The following is a 19633-nucleotide window of genomic DNA, read 5'->3' as shown; positions in this document are numbered from 1 at the left end:
GTTTAGATTTTTGGGGGACACAGAGGTGTGGGGAATTGGCTGTAGCTGACAGTCTGCCCAACCCCCCACCTCACTTGCCTGATTAGGTTGCAAAAGGCTGTTTAGCTGTGGTGCTGGATTGTTTACACTACCCCCCATGTTCCCTGAAAAGACTGGAGGCAAGTTTCTTCTATCCTTTGTTTGGTGTAAAGTTAAGATGACCTGTATGGTGGGGTTTTCTGCACTCAACACAATTAAGAGTAAAAAGAGAGGAATTCTTCAATGTATTGACAAGGAAATGAGAGTTTGCCTTTCAAATATATACCCAAACATTGAAGAAATCCCTAGGACACATTAGGCTCATGTTTCTCATAAACACAAGAATGAAAAAAGCACATTCGCATGGGGACCAGCCGAATTTACTAAATCTTACTAAGAATGTATCTATATATATAAAAAGAAGCCTGACCAGGTGGTGGCGCAGTGGATAGAGCGTCGGACTGGGATACGGAGGACCCAGGTTTGAGACCCCAAGGTTGCCAGCTTGAGCGCGGGCTCATCTGGCTTGAGCAAAGAGCTCACCAGCTTAGATCCAAGGTCGCTGGCTCCAGCAGGGGGTTACTCGGTCTGCTGAAGGCCCACGGTCAAGGCACATGTGAGAAAGCAATCAATGAACAACTGAGAAGTCGCAATGCGCAACGAGAAACTGATGATTGATGCTTCTCATCCCTTTCCGTTCCTGTCTGTCTGTCCCTGTCTATCTCTGCCTCTGTAAAAAAAAAACAAAAAAAAAAAACCAAAAAACTTTTTTTGTCTTTTTTTTAATTTTTAACCCCTCTCTTTTATGAATTCTAAAAAGCATAACTCAAAAAATGTAACATGCCTGACCTGTGTTGGCGCAGTGGATAAAGCGTCGACCTGGAAATGCTGAGGTCGCCGGTTTGAAACCCTGGGCTTGCCTGGTCAAGGCACATATGGGAGTTGACGCTTCCAGCTCCTCCCCCCTTCTCTCTCTCTGTCTCTCTCTCCTCTCTCTCCCTCTCTGTCTCTCTCTCTCTCCTCTCTAAAAACGAATAAATAAAAAAAAAAAAGTAACATAAAAATGTTTTTTAATGTCAGAATAAATTTAATTTTGTCATATTTATTTTGTTTGCCATAAAAGCACGTTTGGACTTTATTTTTTTCAATATTTGACTTAATTATTATAACATTTCTCAGAAATTTGTATATTGTGCGCCTACAATTATTTGTAGGGTTTTAAATGCACCCCGATTTCAAAAAGCTTGAGAACCTCTAATATAGGGTAAGAGAATCCCAGAAGGGTTAAGGGCTACAAGACTGAGAGGAGGAAGTCCAAGGTCAGACAGCCCGCTACCTGAGGACACATTAAATTTAACAGTGATTCTGTCAATTAGATCAATCAAAATGACGGCTCTAGTCAAGCAGACACCACAAGTCCAACTAAGGCGGTGGTAAGGTCTGATTGAATCCCTTCGGCACTTTGAGGTTCGCTGGACACACTCGAGATGGCGACGCACTCAGCTCAGAAACACGACCAGACGCATTCAAGATGGCGGCGCACGCTTAGGCGCCGGTTCCGGTTCCGGTGGTTCTGGGCCCCCGGACACCGCACGTTGAGCGCGCGGGTGAGAGCCATGGCGGACGGTCCGTTGGCTGAATTGCTGCTGCAGCGGCTGGAGGCGGCTGATGGCGGTCTGGACAGCGCGGACTTGGCGGACAAACTGGGCGTGGAGCACCAGGCTGTGGTGGGCGCAGTGAAGAGCCTGCAGGCTCTGGGCAAGGTGAACCCGCCGGTGGTTTCAGGCTTCCTCGCCTTGGCACGTGTAGTTCCTTGGCCAGGAGGGCCCTGCCTCCAGGCCAAACTCCCTCAGGCCTGAGTAGGGGTAACTGTTTGTGGTCACGATGCGCAGGCAGGGAGTCCGGAACGAGTGAGGGCCCTGGCACATCGACGTTCCTCATGCAAGAAATGTATTTTGAGGGCATGATCAGTGTTGTTGCGGGGGTTATACTATGGTGGACAGAGAAGACGCGGTCGCTTCCCTCAGGGAGACTGGTCTAATGCAGGTGATACTCACGTGATTAGTGAAAGCACAGGGATCCCAGAGGTAACAGCTGACCCAGTCTTGGGAGAGCATTCCGGAGGAAGTGACAGCTGAGTCCGGTGTTTGCATTGAGGAGGAAAGCCAAGGCACTTTAGGGATCAGTTGGCGGGGGCCGGTGGTGAGAGGTGAGAAAGACTGCAGAGTCAGAATTTGCAATGTCTTGTAGGTTTCTTACAGTGTACTGAGGAGCCGTAACAGGAGCTGGAGCTAGTCAGACGTGTGTGCTTCCTACGTCACTCTTGGGATGAACTGGTAGGGGCAGGATTCAAGACGAGGGGACAAGGGCAGAGGCTAGCACATCCTCAAACTAGAGGGCATAGTGTCTGGCTGTAAAGAGGCAGCTGGAATGGAGAGGTGATTCAAAAGAGTGAGTGAGATGAGATTCATGGCAAGGCAAAGGGAGCATGACTGAAGCCCAGTCTTCTGACTTGGATAAGTGGGGAGTGAAGGAGCCACAGGAGGAGGATTCCGAAGGGCCCATGGGCCACCTAGGAGGCTGGATCCGTGAGGGAGGAAAACAGAACACAGATCTGGGCTGTTCATCAAATTTACATTCTGTGTCTCACTCTGGTCTCAGCTTTACTTAACATTCAGTTCTTGCCATAAGATGATGGTAGTGCTATTGGGCCCATTTTGCAGATATGACTATTTATAAGTCCTAGCCAATAACTTGATCAGTGCCACTAGAAGGACAAGCAAGCCTGGATTTGAAATTAGGAGTTTAGGCTGCGGAGCTCAAGGTTGTCAGTTTGAGAAGGATTGAAACTGTGGTGTGTCAGGTGGCAGTACATTGCCTAATGTGAAATTGACACTTTTGTAGGTCACAGAGTGTTAAATAGTGGTGATTTAATGTGGTTCAGTCTAACAACAAGAAGGGTAATAAATAATAATAGTAATAGTCAGGCCTAACTGGTGGTGGTGCAGTGGCTAGAGTGTCGACCTAGGATGTCAGGGACCCAGGTTTGAAACCGCAAGGTCATCTGTTTGAAATGTGGGCTCATCTGGCTTAAACAGGGGCTTACCAGCTTGAGCATGGGATCATCAACATGATCCTGGGGGTTGTTGGCTTGAGCCCAAAGGCCACTGGCTTGAATCCCAAGGTCTCTGGCTTGAGCAAGGGGTCACTGGCTTGACTGGAGCCCCCTGGTCAAGGCACATATGAGAAGCAACCAATGAACAACTAAAGTGACCAACTATGATTTGATGCTTCTTAGCTCTTTTCCTCTCTCTCTCTAAGAAAAAAAAAATAGAATTTACGCAGCATTTGCTGCAAACTAAGCAGCCTATATCCTTTCTGTATGTTAACTCAGTTACTCCTCAAAACAACTCTCTGAAGTAGAGCCCACCACACTCTGCTCTCATGGATAAGAAAATGTGTTCAGGAAAGTTGAGTACCTTTCCTAAGGTCACATAGTGAGTAAATAGCAGAGCTGGGAATTAGAATGAAGGGGGAGCTAGGACCTGAGGACTCCCCCCAGACCTGAACCCAGTTCTCATTGTGGAGCCTCAAGTTCCCACATGTAATGTGCACCTCCAGGCCCTTACTCTTAATACTTTAGGCACAGAAATTCAAATATATAAACATAGAGACAAGTCACTTTATCGGAGACCTTAAAAATCTTCCCTGGCCCTAGTAGGGTTCACCAAGGTCGCAGGTTTGATCCCCTCCGGACACAGATGAGAAATAATCAACAAGTGCACAACTAAATGGAACAACTAAGTGGAACAAGTTGATGCTTCTCTCTACCTCCTCTCCCCCAAATTAATAGAAAATTTATTTTAATTCTTTTTTAAGTGGGAAAGAGACAGGAAAGGAAAGAGATAAAAAAGCATCAGCTAGTAGTTGTGGCCCTTTAATTTGTTCATTGATTGCTTCTCATACGTGCCTTGACCAGGGGGTTCCAGCTGAGCCAGTGACCCCTTGCTCAAGCCAACAACCTTTGAGCTCAAACCAACAACCATGGGGCATGTCTGTGATCCTATGTTCAAGCTGGCAAGAATGTCCCAGGGTTTTGAACCCGGGACTTCAGTGCCCCAGGTCGATGCTCTGTCCACTGCACCACCACTTGGTCAGGCTTAAACACTATTTTTCAAAAAAATCTTCCCCCTCTGCTTGCTCACATACACTAAAAAATATTTTCCCCAAGTAAAAAATCTTTTCCATGTTCAAACGTGATAGAATTTGTCCTCTGCCAGGTAATATCCTTAGTACTTTACCTCAGCCTGGGAGGTATGAGCCATATTTATTGTTACCCTGTGTCACAGAAGGGAAACTGAGGCTCAGCAAGGGGAGATCACTTAGCTGGGAATTGGTGCCGCTGAGATGTGAAGCCAGCTTTAGGGGCTGTGCTTTGACCTTGGCTCCAGTGCTAAGGCCAGGGAGTGCCCAGCTCTGAACCCTGTCCCTGCCTGTGACCCCTTCTTTCTGCAGATCATCGAGGCTGAACTACGCTCCACCAAGCGTTGGGAGCTTACTGCCGAGGGCGAGGAGATTGACCGAGAAGGCAGCCATGAGGCTCGGGTGTTTCATAGTATCCCCCCAGAGGGCCTGGCCCAGAGCGAGCTCATGGTAGGGCCCGGGGATGAGGCAGCAGGGCCTAGGGAGGTGATGGGGTGAGGTGGCCCTTGTGTCCCCCTCACTGCAGCATTGTTCCCCCAGCGACTGCCCAGTGGCAAGGTGGGCTTCAGCAAGGCCATGTCCAACAAGTGGATCCGTGTAGACAAGAATGCTGCCAGTGGGCCCAGGGTCTTCCGAGTGGTGAGTCCCTGTGGGCAGGCAAGTGGGCCTCTGTCCTTCACAGCTCCTCATGATCATCATCCCATCATCACGGCAGGTGGACAGCGTGGAGGATGAGGTCCAGTGGCGGCTCCAGCTGGTCCGGGGTGGACAGGCTGAGAAGCTGAGTGAAAAGGAAAGGAGTGAGCTCAAGAAGAGAAAGCTGCTGACAGAAGTGTGAGTCACTGCTACCCCCAGGCTAATAGCCACCTCACCCATGTAGCTCTGTGGTGGGAGAAGGGAAGGGAGAGCTGTTCTGGCCACACTGGGCCAGGGTTCTGTCAATCCCTCCCAGCTCCTCTTCACACTACGATTGTCAAGCACACAGGCCAGGCTTATGCCACTTCAGGGCTTTGGCATATGCTGTGCCTTCTGCCAAGAATGATCTTCCTGCTGATCTTCAAAGCAGGTTTCAGGATCCAACCTCTGTTCATATGTCATTGTATAGGCACCACTTTTTCTACCTGTGATTTCCACAAAAGCCACTCACTCCTAGTCTCTGTTTCTTTCTTTTTAAAAATTTTTTATTGATTGATTTTAGAGAGGAAGACAGGGGGGAGGGAAGGGCAGGGGAAGGGAAGGAGAGGGGAGCATTGATCTGTTCCTGTATGTGCCTAACCGGTAATCAAATCAGCGATCTCTGTGCTTTGGGACAGTGCTCTAACCAACCCAGCTATCTGGCCAAGGCTGTCGCTGTCTCCTTTTGCCTGTTTCTTTCACAGTCCTAAACCCTCTCTGAAATTGATTGAATGCTGGAACCTGGACAGCTGGGTTTTCTGCTCTCATAGGGCTCTGCCCTCTTTGAGCAGACATTGAAGGTGGGCTGCCCAGTTCAAGTCCCGGCTCTGCCACTTACTAGTGTTGTGACCTTAGCCATGCACTTTGTCTTTCTATGACTCAGTTTTTTTTTACCTGTGAAATGGCCACTTTTTTGCAAGATTGTGGGTGACTTCAGTGGAACAGAGCCAGGATAGGATCACTTTATTATCTAAACTTACTATTATCAGGCCCTGGCCGGTTGGCTCAGCAGTAGAGCGTCGGCCTGGCGTGCAGGGGACCCGGGTTCGATTCCCGGCCAGGGCACATAGGAGAAGCGCCCATCTGCTTCTCCACCCCCCCCCTTCCTCTCTGTCTCTCTCTTCCCCTCCCGCAGCCAAGGCTCCATTGGAGCAAAGATGGCCTGGGCGCTGGGGATGGCTCCTTGGCCTCTGCCCCAGGCGCTAGAGTGGCTCTGGTCACTCACGGCAGAGCAACGCCCCGGAGGGGCAGAGCATCGCCCCTGGTGGGCGTGCCGGGTGGATCCCGGTCGGGCGCATGCAGGAGTCTGTCTGACTGTCTCTCCCTGTTTCCAGCTTCAGAAAAATATAAATAAATAAATAAATAAATAAATAAATAAACTTACTATTATCACTTCCAGCTGTATCTTTAGTGCCTTGAATGGGCCCTGGCATACAGTAGGTTCTCAATTAGTGTTTATTGAATGAATAAGTGGATGAACTCAGGACATAAGTGGGGCCAAATAAAAGGAGTTCAGGTGACAATGAATGTTAGGAAGAAAATAAAGCAGAGTGACTTGTTGGGTGGTATTGGGGTCAGCATCATATGGGAGATCAAGGGAAGACTCTTAGAAGAGTTGACAGTGGTATCCCCTTCCCTCCTCTGGCTGCAGAACTCTGAAGACCTACTGGGTGACCAAAGGCAGTGCCTTCAGCATCAGCATCTCTAAGCAGGAAGCAGAGCTGAGCCCAGAGATAATCTCCAGGTAGAAGTGGCTTCACAGTCATTGGTCAGTGGGGAGTGGAGATGGAGGTGGGGGTGGGCAGTCCCTACCTGGCCCGTGTGCCCTGTATCCCCACCTACAGTGGCTCCTGGCGGGACCGGCCCTTCAAGTCCTACAATTTCTTGGCCCATGGCGTCCTCCCTGACAGCGGCCACCTGCACCCCCTGCTGAAAGTCCGCACCCAGTTCAGGCAGATCTTCCTGGAGATGGGGTGAGCATGGGGCCAGGGGTGGGGCCAGGCCAGCCACTGGCACAAGCAGGGCAGTCAGATCATATCTCTCACCAGGTTTACCGAGATGCCTACTGACAACTTCATTGAGAGCTCCTTTTGGAATTTTGATGCACTCTTCCAGCCCCAGCAGCACCCAGCACGAGACCAGCATGACACCTTCTTCCTGAGAGGTGGGTGAGGCCCACCATGCTATCATAGGTGCCAGGACTGGGCAGGGCCTTTGGGGTGGCATACCATTTTACAGAATAAACTCCATCCTCCTCAGCATGGCCAACAAGGCCTGTGTGAACTGGTTATGTCCATTCTGTGATGTGACCTTCTTTTTCCACTTGCCCTCCTGACTACCTCAGGGCATTTGCCTGTACTGTGCCTTCTGCTGAAAACTGTTTTCTCTTGACTTTTCATGGTGGGCTCCTGCGTCAAACATCCATTCGTGTATCACATCAGAGAGGTCATCCTAACATGCTTTTGTACCCCTGCACTGTGAAAGTCCCTCACCCTTAATCTTCAACCTTGGTTCCTATTTATTTCTTTTTTTCACAGTCCTTAGTACTGCCTGAAATTGAATGACTTTCCACAATGGCTGTTGTCTCCCCCACCAGGAAGAGGTCAGGTGAGGCCATTTAGATGCCCAATACCTGGCTGGGAGCAGCAATATCATTGCCATCATTATTGTCATGACACCCCAAACTTACTAAGCACTCACTATACATTAGTTATTTTAATTCTCCCACCAACTATAGAAAGTAGTACTATTATCCCTTTTTATAAATGAGGAAACTAGGACCCAAAGAGGGAATAATACTTGCTCAGGATCATACAGCCATCAGTGGTGGAGCTTTTCTGGTGCACCCAAAATTGTGTATCTAGAATGAGATCTTAAGAATTTACATAATCGCCTGACCAGGCGGTGGTGCAGTGGATAGAGCATCAGACTGGGACGCGGTGGAGAAAGGTGTGAAACTTGAGGTCACCGGCTTGAGTGTGGGCTCATTCAGCTTGAGCGTGGGATCATAGACATGACCCTATGGTCGCTGGCTTGAGCAAAGGGTCACTCGCTCTGCTGTAGCCCTCTGTCAAGGTACATATGAGAAACAATCAGTGAACAACTGCGGAGACTAAGGAGCTTCAATGAAGAATCAATGCTTGTCATCTCTCTCCCTGTCTGTCCCTATCTGTCCCTGTCTGTCCCTCTCTCTCTCTCTCTCTCTCTGTCAAATAAAAGAATTTACATATTCCCACAAGGAATGGTTGCTGAGCCCTTCCTGTGTGCCAAGGTCTTTTTTAAACACCTGGGTCAAAGCCATGAATGAGACAGAAGTACTTGCCCTGGTGAGACCTGCATCCTGGTGGGGGAGACGTGTGTTAAAATTCTGAGTAAGTTCTAAGTGCAGTAATGCAAAATAGCACTAAATGCAGTGAGGGTACCTGACCTGTGGTGACGCAGTGGATAAAGCATGAACCTGGAATGTTGAGGTCACTGATTTGAAACCCTGGGCTTGCCTGGTCAAGGCACATACAGGAAGCAACTACTATGAGTTGATGCTTCCCCTTTCTCTCCCCTCTTTCTCTTTTTTTTTTTCCTTTCTCTCTAAATAAAAATGCAGTGGGTGAAACTGGCATGGGTGGAGGGCTGTCAATTTTTTTTAAAGTCTTTGCTTAAGCAAAAATCAGAGGAGGTAGGGGAGGGAGCTATATCTGGAGAAGGGGAAGTTGTAGGGAGAGGGAATGGCCAGTGCAAAGGCCCTGAGGCTGAAATGTGCCTGGTGTGCTCATAGATTAGTTGGGAAGTTCTGTGACTGGAGAGAGTAATGAGTTAGGAGTGGGAGGGATGGAGGCAGGGAGTTGACGGGGGCCACAGAGAGGACTTTGGCTTTTTCTCCCAGTGAAATGGGAGCTATGGAAAGTTCTGGGCAGAGGGATGTGACTGACTCAGGTGCTCCCAGATGCCCTCTGGCTGCAATAGCAGGTAAGAGTGGGAGCTGCACTTGTCACTGTCCTCTGTGCAGTGGATTTTGAGAAATGCTCCTTGACTGACTACATGATGCTCTGTCCTGCCTAGATCCAGCTGAGGCCTTGCAGCTCCCCATGGACTACGTCCATCGGGTCAAGCGGACGCACTCCCAGGGTGGCTACGGTTCACAGGGGTGAGGCAGGACCAGATCTTTGGGGTATTGGGGGGAAGGCTGTTGGGAGCCTGAGGGCATCAGCATGAACTTCTGAATTTCCTCTTGAAGGTACAAGTACAATTGGAAGCTGGACGAGGCCCGAAAAAATTTGCTGCGTACACATACCACAGCAGCCAGTGCCCGTGCCCTCTACCGCCTGGCCCAGAAGGTGCAGCTGGGCCTGGGCAGTGTGGGGATAGGGAGGGGACTATCATACTGACCTTCTGACCTATGCCTTGGCCTGGCCTGCCTGTCACCCCCCCCAGAAACCCTTCACACCAGCCAAGTACTTCTCCATTGACCGTGTGTTCCGGAATGAGACCCTGGATGCCACACATCTGGCTGAGTTTCACCAGATCGAGGGTGTTGTAGCTGACCATGGTCTCACCCTGGGCCACCTCATGGGTGTCCTTCGGGAGTTTTTCACCAAGCTGGGTGAGCAGGCAGGCTGAGGCAGGTGGTGTTGGTAGGGTCACAGGAGGATGTCTGAGTCACCAGCCTTGTCTTCCACGCAGGTATCACCCAGTTGCGCTTCAAGCCTGCCTACAACCCCTACACCGAGCCTAGCATGGAGGTGTTCAGTTACCACCAAGGTCAGGGTGGGAACTGATACTGTGGTGGGGAGGAGGTGTGAGGTTGCCCCCTCTTAACTTGGGTCCCTCACTGCCAAGCCCACACTCTGCCTCCTGAGCTTACTGCCAGGACCAATTTCAACTACATGAGGTACCCTATCCTTTTCCTGCCCACACAGGCTTGAAGAAGTGGGTGGAGGTTGGAAACTCTGGGCTCTTCCGCCCTGAAATGCTACTGCCCATGGGGCTCCCTGAGAATGTGTCAGTCATTGCCTGGGGCCTCTCCCTGGAGCGGTGAGTACCGAAACTATTTAGCGAGTGTTTGACTGCTTTATTCAGGTGACTTGCCAGGTATGGAGACCTGCAGACCTTCAGCACCATCATTCATTCATTGATAAATTTTAGTGAGCACCTGCTGTGTGCTTTGTTCTATCCTGTGAATAAATGGCACACACCTTGCCTCTGTGAAGTTGGGGTCCTAGTGGAGTGAGAAGAATAAGTAAATTCAGTAAATAATGCTTAAGAGTGTGCCTGAGCACAGTAACTGCTATAGAGAAAACACTGCAGGACGGGCTGAAGAGAGAAAGTTTTTAAGGAAGGCCTCACAGAGGAGGTGACATCTGAGCAAACACTGGTGGTTAATGAGTTCGGAGGATACCTGGGGAGGGTGTTCTAGGCAGAAGGAATTGCCAGTGCCAAGCCCCGAGGCTGGAGTGTGCATGCTCTGTTTGGAGATCTATGTGGCTAGAGGGAGGAAGTGAGGGGTTAGAGAGGGAGGTGATAGGGAAGATTATACAGGGCCTTGTGGGTCATGGGGAGGACTTGGGCTTTTACTCTAAGGAAGGTGGGATCTCTCAGAGGTTCTGATCAAAGGACAATAGGACCTAACCGAATATTGAGCATGTCCTCTCTCCCTCAAGCCCAACGATGATCAAATACAACATCAACAATATCCGTGAGCTGGTAGGCCACAGGGTGAACCTGCAGATGGTGTACGACAGCCCCCTATGCCGCCTGGATGCCAAACAGGGGTCCCCAGAGACACAGGAGGCCACGTGACATGCGCCACCCTGAACAGGCCACCCTCCTTGAGCCCCTGCTGCCTAGCCCCTTGGCATCCCTGGCCCGTGGACCCCCTTGTATTTACTAGGCCTCTATGAGGCTACCTCCCTGCTCCTGGTATCTCTTCCCTACCTGCCCCAGGGTGCCAGGGACAGGTGAGTAGGTAGGCCATTTGTTTTGATGCCCACCTATGAGGGTGGGCCCTAGGGAGCCGTGCAGGTGGCTGCTGGCTAATAAAGTGGGCAGTTGCCCTCATTTGGTGCCTTTCCTTAGGGGTGGCGGGGTCCTGTCAGCTCCCCAGTTCAGAGTGTACTTGATGGGAGGAAACCTGGGTGCTAGTATGAGTGGTGGTATATTGGAGGTCATGGATACTTAGGGCCTCCTAGCAAGCTTCAGCCAATTCCCCCATCCCTCAAAACCGATGAGCTCTTTCAAGCATTTACTAATTACCTACTGTTGCCAGGGCTTCTTCTAGATGAATGAAACAGACCCCGAGTCCTTTGGGATGGCAAGCAAGCTAAGCTTTTAAAGGCTGCTCGCCCTCCCTTTTAGAGTCTTTTCTGGACCAGTTTTAGGTTCACAGCAAAATTGAGGGGAACATATAGAGATTTCCCATATACCCTCTGCCTCCACACTTGCACAGCTCCCCCCACTGTCAAGATCCCTACTAGAGTGGTGCTTTTGTTACAACTAATGAACCTGCATTGACACATCATGTGAACAATGGTTTATCCTGTTGTACATTCTATGGGGTTGGACAAATGGATGGATGATGACATGTATCCATTATTATAGTATACAGAGTATTTTCACTACCCTGAAAGTCATCTGTACTCCACCTGTTCATCCCTCCAGTCCTCTCAAAAGTTCTTTAAGCCCTGGCCAGTTGGCTCAGTGGTAGAACGTCGGCCTGGTGTGCAGGAGTCCTGGGTTCGATTCCCAGCCAGGGCACAGAGGAGAAGCGACCATCTGCTTCTCCACCCCTTCCCCTTTCCTTCCTCTCTGTCTCTCTCTTACCCTCCCGCAGCCAAGGCTCCATTGGAGCAAAGTTGGCCTGGGCACTGAGGATGGCACTGTGGCCTCTGCCTCAGGCACTGGTTGCAACAGAGCAACGCCCCAGAGGGGCAGAGCATCCCCCCCTGGTGGGTGTGCCGGGTGGATCCCAGTCGGGTGCATGCGGGAGTCTGTCTGACTGCCTCCCCGTTTCCAACTTCAGAAAAATAAAAAAGTTCTTTAAAAAAAAAAATCTTGCCTGACCTGTGGTTGTGCAGTTGGTAAAACATTGACCTGCAGCCTGACCAGGTAGGTGGTGGTGCAGTGAACAGAGTGTTGGACTGGGACACAGAGGACCCAGGTTCGAAATTCCAGGGTTGCTGTCTTGAGCAAGGGGTCATTTGCTCTTCTATAGCCCCCCGGTTAAGGCACATATGAGAAAGCAATCAATGAACAACTAAGGTGCCACAACAAAGAATAGATGCTTCTCATCTCTCTCCCTGCCTGCTTGTCTGTCCCTCTCTGTGTCTCTGTCTCGCTCACTTAAAAAATAACATCAACCTGGAATTCTGAGGTCACCAGTTTGAAACCTTGGGCTTGCCCAGTTCAAGGCACATACGAGAAGCAACTACTACAAAATGCTTCCCACTCCCTCGCCGCTATTTTCCTGTGTATGTGTAAGGGAGGGGGCATAGGGACAGAGAGGAAGGGAGACAGATGAGAAGCATCAATTCGTTGTGGCACCTTAGTTCATTGATTGCTTTCTCATATGTGCCCTGACCTGGGGTGCTCCGGCTGAGCCAGTGACCTTGGGCTTCAAGCCAGTGGCCATGGGGTCATGTCTATGATACCACACTCAAGCTGGCGACCTCAGGGTTTCAAACCTGGGTCCTCTGCCTCCCAGTCCGATGCTCTGTCTACTGCGCCACCGCCTGGTCAGGCAATAAATAAGATGTTTAAAACAAAAATTCTTCCCTGGCTGGATAACTTCATTGGTTAGACCATCATCCCAAAGCATAGAGGTTGCTGACTTGATCCCCAGTCAAAACACATACAAGACAGCTCTATGTTCCTGTCTCTCCCTCATTAAAATCAATAAATGTCGGAAACCAGCATGACTGGTAATTTTGCAGGTCTCTGGTGGAAACGGTGGAGGATTAGAAAATAAAGAAAAAGGATGGGATTGGGAGGACCCATTGCCAAGCTGAGTCCCGTTTGCTTTATTATATAGTGCAGAGCTGTATGCAAATAAGGAAGTCTCCCATCCAAAGTCACATATCTGAGACATAAACAGGAAGCCCCCCACCATGCATAATTGAAATTGACAGTTGAACAAACAGGGTGAGAGGAAGGGCGTGTAAATTGCATCTAGCAACTTAAAGCAAGCAAATGAGGTGGGGGGATGGGAGTAGTAGAAACACTCAGCATCTCAGCTAACAGGGAGGTGTGCGGAAGAGCTTAACCTTGAGCTTAAGCCTTAAACTGCGAGGACTTCGTAAATTTACAGTCTCCCACAAATAAGTTTGGGGAAAAAATATACGCTGGCTGTGAAGCCAGTAGCCAGGGCCACCATCACAGCAGCCTGGCCCATGCAGATTAGCATTGGATTCGGATGGTCGGTAAAGACACAACAGAGCCAAGAACTGGTGGGCCATCATCTTTAATCCTAGCTTGTACCTGGCGGGCAAGTAAAAACACACTGGGCTCCAAAACCCACTCATTCAGTGCTCACAAAGCTACTGACTTATATGAGTTTCCTAGAATCAAAGGTTTTTAGCTCACCAGCCTTATTTACCTCTGTTCCCCATCTCCTTCCTTCTCCCTGCACAAACTGTTCTCTCAGCACTCCACCATCTTGGCTGCTTCTCCTGGCCTCCACATGGCCTTTCTCTGCTCTCCTCTCTAATGCTAATCTTAGGAACTGAGAGAGCAAGCTCACTGCCCCACTTTATAGTGCAGAAATCAAATCCTTTAATCCAATATACAAAATAGGGACGTCTCTAATACAAAGTCACTTATCTGAGGCATGATGGGATTGTACCACCCCACATTTAAAAGGGTGGGAAAGGCTTAGTCCTAAAACCAAGCCCCAGGCTACAAGTATCCTGCCTGCCCACAGCCCACCCCCAACACACATTAATATCACCTGGGTGATGGGCTTCCATGTGGGCAGCGCCATCTTTAACAAAGTGAGCATAATATATTTTATCTGCCCAACACTGGCTCTGGCTGGTCTGCTCAGTGGATAGAGCATGGGCCTGATGTATGGACGTCACAAGTTCAATCCCTGGTCAGGGCGCACATGAGAAGCAGCCATCTGCTTCTCTTTCCCTTTCTCTCCTCTTTTCTCCTCACACAGCCAGTGGCTCAGTTGGTTTGAGCATTGGCTCTTGGTGCTGATGAGATAGCTCATGGGTCCCAACAGCCTCAGGTGCTAAAAACAGTTCTATTGGAGCATCTGCCTAAGATGGATTGCCAGGTTGGAACTCATGAGGCAGTCTATCTCACTATCCTCTAAAAAAAAAAAAAAATTCATTAAAAAATTGATCCAGTCAAACAAAAATACCAATTCATATAGTAAATGTGTACTTCCTAAGTGCCAGTGCTGTTCATAAGCTGAAGCCTTGGCAGTGGAAAAGGTAGACTCAGGTCCCTGCCCTCAGGAGCTGACACGAGTTAGGGTGCTCTGGAGACATTATAAATACAGAAATGGAAAGAGTAAAGATTTCACTGAGAAATAGCTGAGGAGGGTGAATACTAAGCATAATTCAACAACCAACCAGAAAGCACCCCACCCCACCCCCACCTTGATCAAATCTGAACATTGACTATAGTATTTGCTTTGGAACTAACTTTTTAGACATATGTGACCAATAGGTTTGAAGACTATAGGCTTGTCCTAGTTCCTTTCATCCCCACCCTAGTGAGGTTATTACTCCCTGCTGAATTTGGTGTTATCATTCTTATGTTTAAACATTTTTACTGCTTGTATATATTACTTTTCAAGACATTGTTTTGTTATATCGGAACAGTGAGAAACAAACATTTTGCCATATAATCAATTAGCCAAATTAAGAAATTAGGAGTCTTTTTTTTTTTTTTTTTAATTTTTTTTTTTTTTTTTTTTTTAGATTTTATTTATTCATTATAGAGAGGAGAGAGAGAGAGAGAGAGAAGGGGGAGGAGCAGGAAGCATCAACTCCCATATGTGCCTTGACCAGGCAAGCCCAGGGTTTCGAACCGGCAACCTCAGTGTTTCCAGGTTGACGCTTTATCCACTGCGCCACCACAGGTCAGGCAAGAAATTAGGAGTCTTATTAGCGGGCTCCGTGGACTGCATGGAAACCTAAGTTGTTCAAATCAATATGGCAGTGAATACAGTTTGGGGCTGGCTTTTATAGGGAAAATTACATACAGCTAGTGCTCGACTTACGACCACGATTGGTTCTGACAGACCGGTAGTAACATGATTTGGTCATAAGTTGAGTAGGCTATATGTACAGTACTGTGAAATGATGTTATAAAAATCTTTAAGTCATATTTTATCATAATTTTCTTTCATTATTGTTATATATCATAATTTTCTTTATTCATTTTATGCCATTAGTATCATCTCTACACCATTTTGTTTCTTATTTTTACATTCGTCAGGTTTAAGTAAAATGCTGCATTACCAGTACAACTGGTTTAATATTTGCAAAGACAATTTTCTCTTGGTAGACATCTTGGGAGGGATTTGATGAAAAATATCCAAGACACAAAACACAAACTGCTGTACTGAGTCTGTGATAACAGTTGAAATGGTGCACGCGGAGATGGTAGTGCTGCCGGAAGCTGGTCCGTACAATCATACGCCCAGCTGAGCAACGCTTGCGCTGCCAGACGTGGAGCAGTTGTGGCTAGCGATTGTGGTAGTAAAGTCAAATGGTCATAAGTTGATCAATATTTGTACTGACTGAGGAGTGGGGAGGGGAGAAAGCATAGCAGTAAAACAAGCTTTCTTACAATGTTTATCTATAGGGTTAGTTCAGGGAGAACCACTGAGAACACTTGCTACTTCAAAGCTAGTCCAAGGCCATAGTCCGGGAAACCAGCCTCAAGGCCAAAAATAAGGAGTAACTTACTTTCAGAAAAAATTAGTTCTGCTAAAAGTCTCTGTTTTAGAGAAAGTAAATTTTTTTTTTCCAAAAATTATTCTTGTTAAGAGCCTTTCTTTTCCACACTTCAGTTTCTTTTTTTAAATTTTATTTATTGATTTTTGGAGAGAGGGGAGAGAGAGAGAGTGAGAAAGAGGGGGGAAAGGCAGGAAGCATCTACTCATAGTAGTTGCTTCCTGTATGTGCCTTGACCAGGCAAGCCCAGGGATTCAAACCGGCAGCCTCAGCATTCCAGGTCGATGCTTTATCCACTGTGCCACCACAGGTCAGGTCCAAGACATGGTTTCATTTAGTGTTTGTTTGTTTTTTTATTAATTTTCTTTCTTTTTTTGGGGGGGAATATTTTTCTAAAGTGAGAAGCAGGGAGGCAGACAGACTCCCACTTGCACCCGACCGGGAACCACCCAGCATGCCCACTAGGGGGCGATGCTCTGCCCATTTGGGGTGTTGCTCCGTAGCAACAGAGCCATTCTAGCACCTGAAGCAGAGGCCATGGAGCCATCCTCAGTGCCTGGGCAAACTTTGCTCCAATGGAACCTTGGCTGCAAGAGGGAAAGAGAGAGATAGAGAGAAAGGAGAGGGAGAAGAGTGGAAAAGCAGATGGGCGCTTCTCCTGTGTGCCCTGGATGGGAATCAAACCGAAGACTACCACACGCAAGGTCAATGTTCTACTGCTGAGCCAACCGGCCGGGGCCTATTTTTAAATTTTTTATTTAGTGAGAGGAGGAAAGCAGAGACAGACTCCCATATGCACCTCTACCTGGATCCACCCAGCAAGCCCACTAGGGAGCAATGCTCTGCCCATCTGCTTCATTGCAATGAAGCCATTTTTTTAGCACCTAAAGTGGAGGCCATGGAGCCATCCTCAGTGCCTGGGGCCAACTTGCTCTATTTGAGCTATAGCTGCAGGAGGAGAGGAGAAGAGAGAGACAGAGACAGAAGTGAGAGGGGGAGGGATGGAGAAGCAGATGGGTGCTTCTCCTGTGTGCCCTGTGAATCAAATCCAGGATATCCACATGATGGGCCAATGCTCTACCACTGAGCCAACTGGAGAGGGCCCTTATTTATTTATTTTTGTGTGACAGAGAAAGGGACAGATAGGGACAGAGGCAGAAAGATAAAAAGCATCAATTCTTTGTTGCGGCACCTTAGTTGTTCAGTGATTGCTTTCTTATATGTGCCTTGACTGGGGGACTACAGCAGAGTGAATGACCCCTTGCTCAAGCCAGTGACCCTGGGCTCAAGCCAGTGACCCCTCACTCAAGCTGGTGAACCTGTGCTCAAGCCCGTTGAGCCAGCGTTCAAGCCAGCGACCATGGGGTTTCAAACCTGTGTCCTCTGTGTCCCAGTCTTACGCTCTATCCACTGCACCACTGCCTGGTCAGGCTCATTTGGTGTGTTTTATAAAAGTACTATATAAGCTCTGGCTTAATAGCTCAGTTGGTTAGAGCTTCGTACCAAAACACAGAGGTTTGATCCCTGGTTAGAGCACATGGAGGAACAGATCCATGTTTCTCTCTCCTTCTTTCTCTAAAATCAATCAATAAAAAATTAATTTAAAAAGTTATACAATTTATGCACCATAAAAATCAACCTGCATCTTTTTTTTAAAGTTTATTTATTTATTTTTTACAGAGACAGAGAGAGAGTAAATGGATAGATAGGGATAGACAGACAGGAACAGAGAGAGATGAGAAGCATCAATTATTAGTTTTTCATTGATTGCTTTCTCATATGTGCCTTGACCGTGGGGCTACAGCAGACCAAGTAACCCTTTGCTCGAGCCAGTGACCTTGGTTCCAACCTGGTGAGCTTTGCTCAAACCAGATGAGCCTGCGCTCAAGCTGGCAACCTCGGGGTCTCGAACCTGAGTCCTCCTCATCCCAGTCTGATGCCCTATCCACTGTGCCACCGCCTGGTCAGGCTCAACCTGCATCTTGTGTGTGGCTTTTGTGTGGGTCTGTGTGTGTTTGTGTGTGAATGCTTAACAGTAAGCCTTTGAGATTTTTCTCAGTAGCTAATCCTCCAGTTATCAAATTTGATGGTATGGTAATATGTATTTTGTTTAACTGGTGGCTTTACCACAAAATACTAATGTTACCAACTGTTTATTAAACTATTAGTATGTTACAGATGTTTTAACCCTGAAGCCCTTACAATAGCCTTGGTAGATTTTATCACCATGGTAGATGAAGATGGGTTTTGAGAATGAGCATCAGTTTTATGATCATAGTCACAGAAGCATCTACTCATAGTAGTTGCTTCCTGTATGTACCTTGACCAGGCAGGAGCCCAGAACAGAGCCTCCCAGAGAAGGGCTGAAACAATGTGAATGGATTCTCATTGCCTCCTCCACATGGACACTGTGACAGATGTCCTGGGGAAAGCTCCACCTCCTTTCCAATTAATTGGAATAAAATCCTATCCCTTCACTTTGCCCCTTTGTCCTAGCTCTTTTTCCCCAACAGGCCTTGTGGCTGCTCTTCAAACACATTGAGCTTGCTTCCACTTCAGGGCTTTTGCACACACCTATTCAACTCTTTAGCCCATTTTTTATTTGTGTTTGTCTTTTTATTGAGTTGCAATATACAACTTTGTAGATGCTTGTATAAGTTTTTAGATTTATAGTGTGCAAATATTTTCTTTCAGTCTGTGTATTGTTACTACTGAGGTGTTATTGTTATTTTTTTATTTTTTTACAGAGTCAGAGAGAGGGATAGATAGGGACAGAGGGACAGACAGACAGGAACGGAGAGAGATGAGAAGCATCAATCATCAGTTTTTTGTTGCAACACCTTAGTTGTTCATTGATTGCCTTCTCATATGTGCCTTGACCATGGGCTTTCAGCAGACCGAGTAACCCCTTGCTCAAGTCAGCGACCTTGGGTCCAAGCTGGTGAACTTTTGCTCAAACCAGATGAGCCACGCTCAAGCTGGCAACCTCGGGGTCTCGAACCTGGCTCCTCCGCATCCCAGTCCGACGCTCTATCCACTGCACCACCGCCTGGTCAGGCGTTGTTATTATTATTATTTAAAGATACAGAGTCTGGCCTGACCTGTGGTGGCGCAGTGGATAAAGCGTCAACCTGGAATGCTGAGGTCGCCGGTTCAAAACCCTGGGCTTGCCTGGTCAAGGCACATATGGGAGATGATGCTTCCTGCTCCTCCCTCCCCCTTCTCTCTCTCTCTCTCTCTCTCTCTCTCTCATTCTCTCTCCTCTCTAAAAATTAATAAAAGTAAAAAAAAAAAAAAAAAAGATACAGAGTCTGACTGAGCATGGGATCGTAGACATGACCCCATGGTCACTGGCTTGAGCCCAAAGGTCACTCACTGGTTTGAAGCCCAAGGTAGCTGGCCTGAGCAAGGAGTTACTGGCTCAGCTGGAGCTCCCCCGTCAAGGCACCTATGAGAAAACAATTGATGAACAACTAAGGTGCCATAACTACGAGTTGATGCTTCTCACCTCTCTGTCTGTCCCTCTCTCTTGCTCTAAAAAATAAAAATAAAAAAGAAGGATATGGGTCCAACTCTGTAAGGGCCACACCTACCCTGAATTTTTGTCACTGAGGAAACTCCAAGCCCAAAGGGACTTTTCCTTCCACGGTTTTCATCACGCTTGCGAGAATGAATTCATACGAAAGACAGTGCAGTGTTCGAACAAAGCTCTACACTTGGCTCCAGGCACAAACAGGCAACTCAGCTAGCCTAAGCGCTCCACCTGTTAGGATTTTAGGAGTTATATACTCTTAGTTTTAAGGCTTTGTTCCCGTTATTGGGTATAACGCTTAGGA

The 19633-nt window shown here is 48.0% G+C and overlaps 1 protein-coding gene across 1 annotated transcript; it reads left to right on the top strand.

Annotated features, from left to right (window-relative positions):
• Positions 1 to 1585: 1585 nt before the first annotated feature.
• On the top strand, positions 1586 to 11938 carry FARSA (phenylalanyl-tRNA synthetase subunit alpha). The gene is made up of 13 exons (XM_066271917.1): positions 1586 to 1781; positions 4534 to 4671; positions 4762 to 4860; positions 4937 to 5055; positions 6548 to 6640; positions 6741 to 6869; positions 6945 to 7060; positions 8953 to 9037; positions 9128 to 9227; positions 9325 to 9493; positions 9574 to 9651; positions 9810 to 9924; positions 10551 to 11938. Exons 1-13 carry the CDS (start codon positions 1635 to 1637, stop codon positions 10687 to 10689), a joined length of 1527 nt encoding a protein of 508 aa, XP_066128014.1. The 5' UTR covers positions 1586 to 1634; the 3' UTR covers positions 10690 to 11938.
• The last annotated feature ends 7695 nt before the right edge of the window (positions 11939 to 19633 follow it).

This window comes from Saccopteryx bilineata, chromosome 1 (assembly GCF_036850765.1).
Source record: "Saccopteryx bilineata isolate mSacBil1 chromosome 1, mSacBil1_pri_phased_curated, whole genome shotgun sequence".
NCBI classification, from domain to species: Eukaryota; Metazoa; Chordata; class Mammalia; order Chiroptera; family Emballonuridae; genus Saccopteryx; species Saccopteryx bilineata.
Note: the sequence above shows the minus strand (reverse complement) of the source record. Positions and strands in the feature narration are given on the sequence as shown.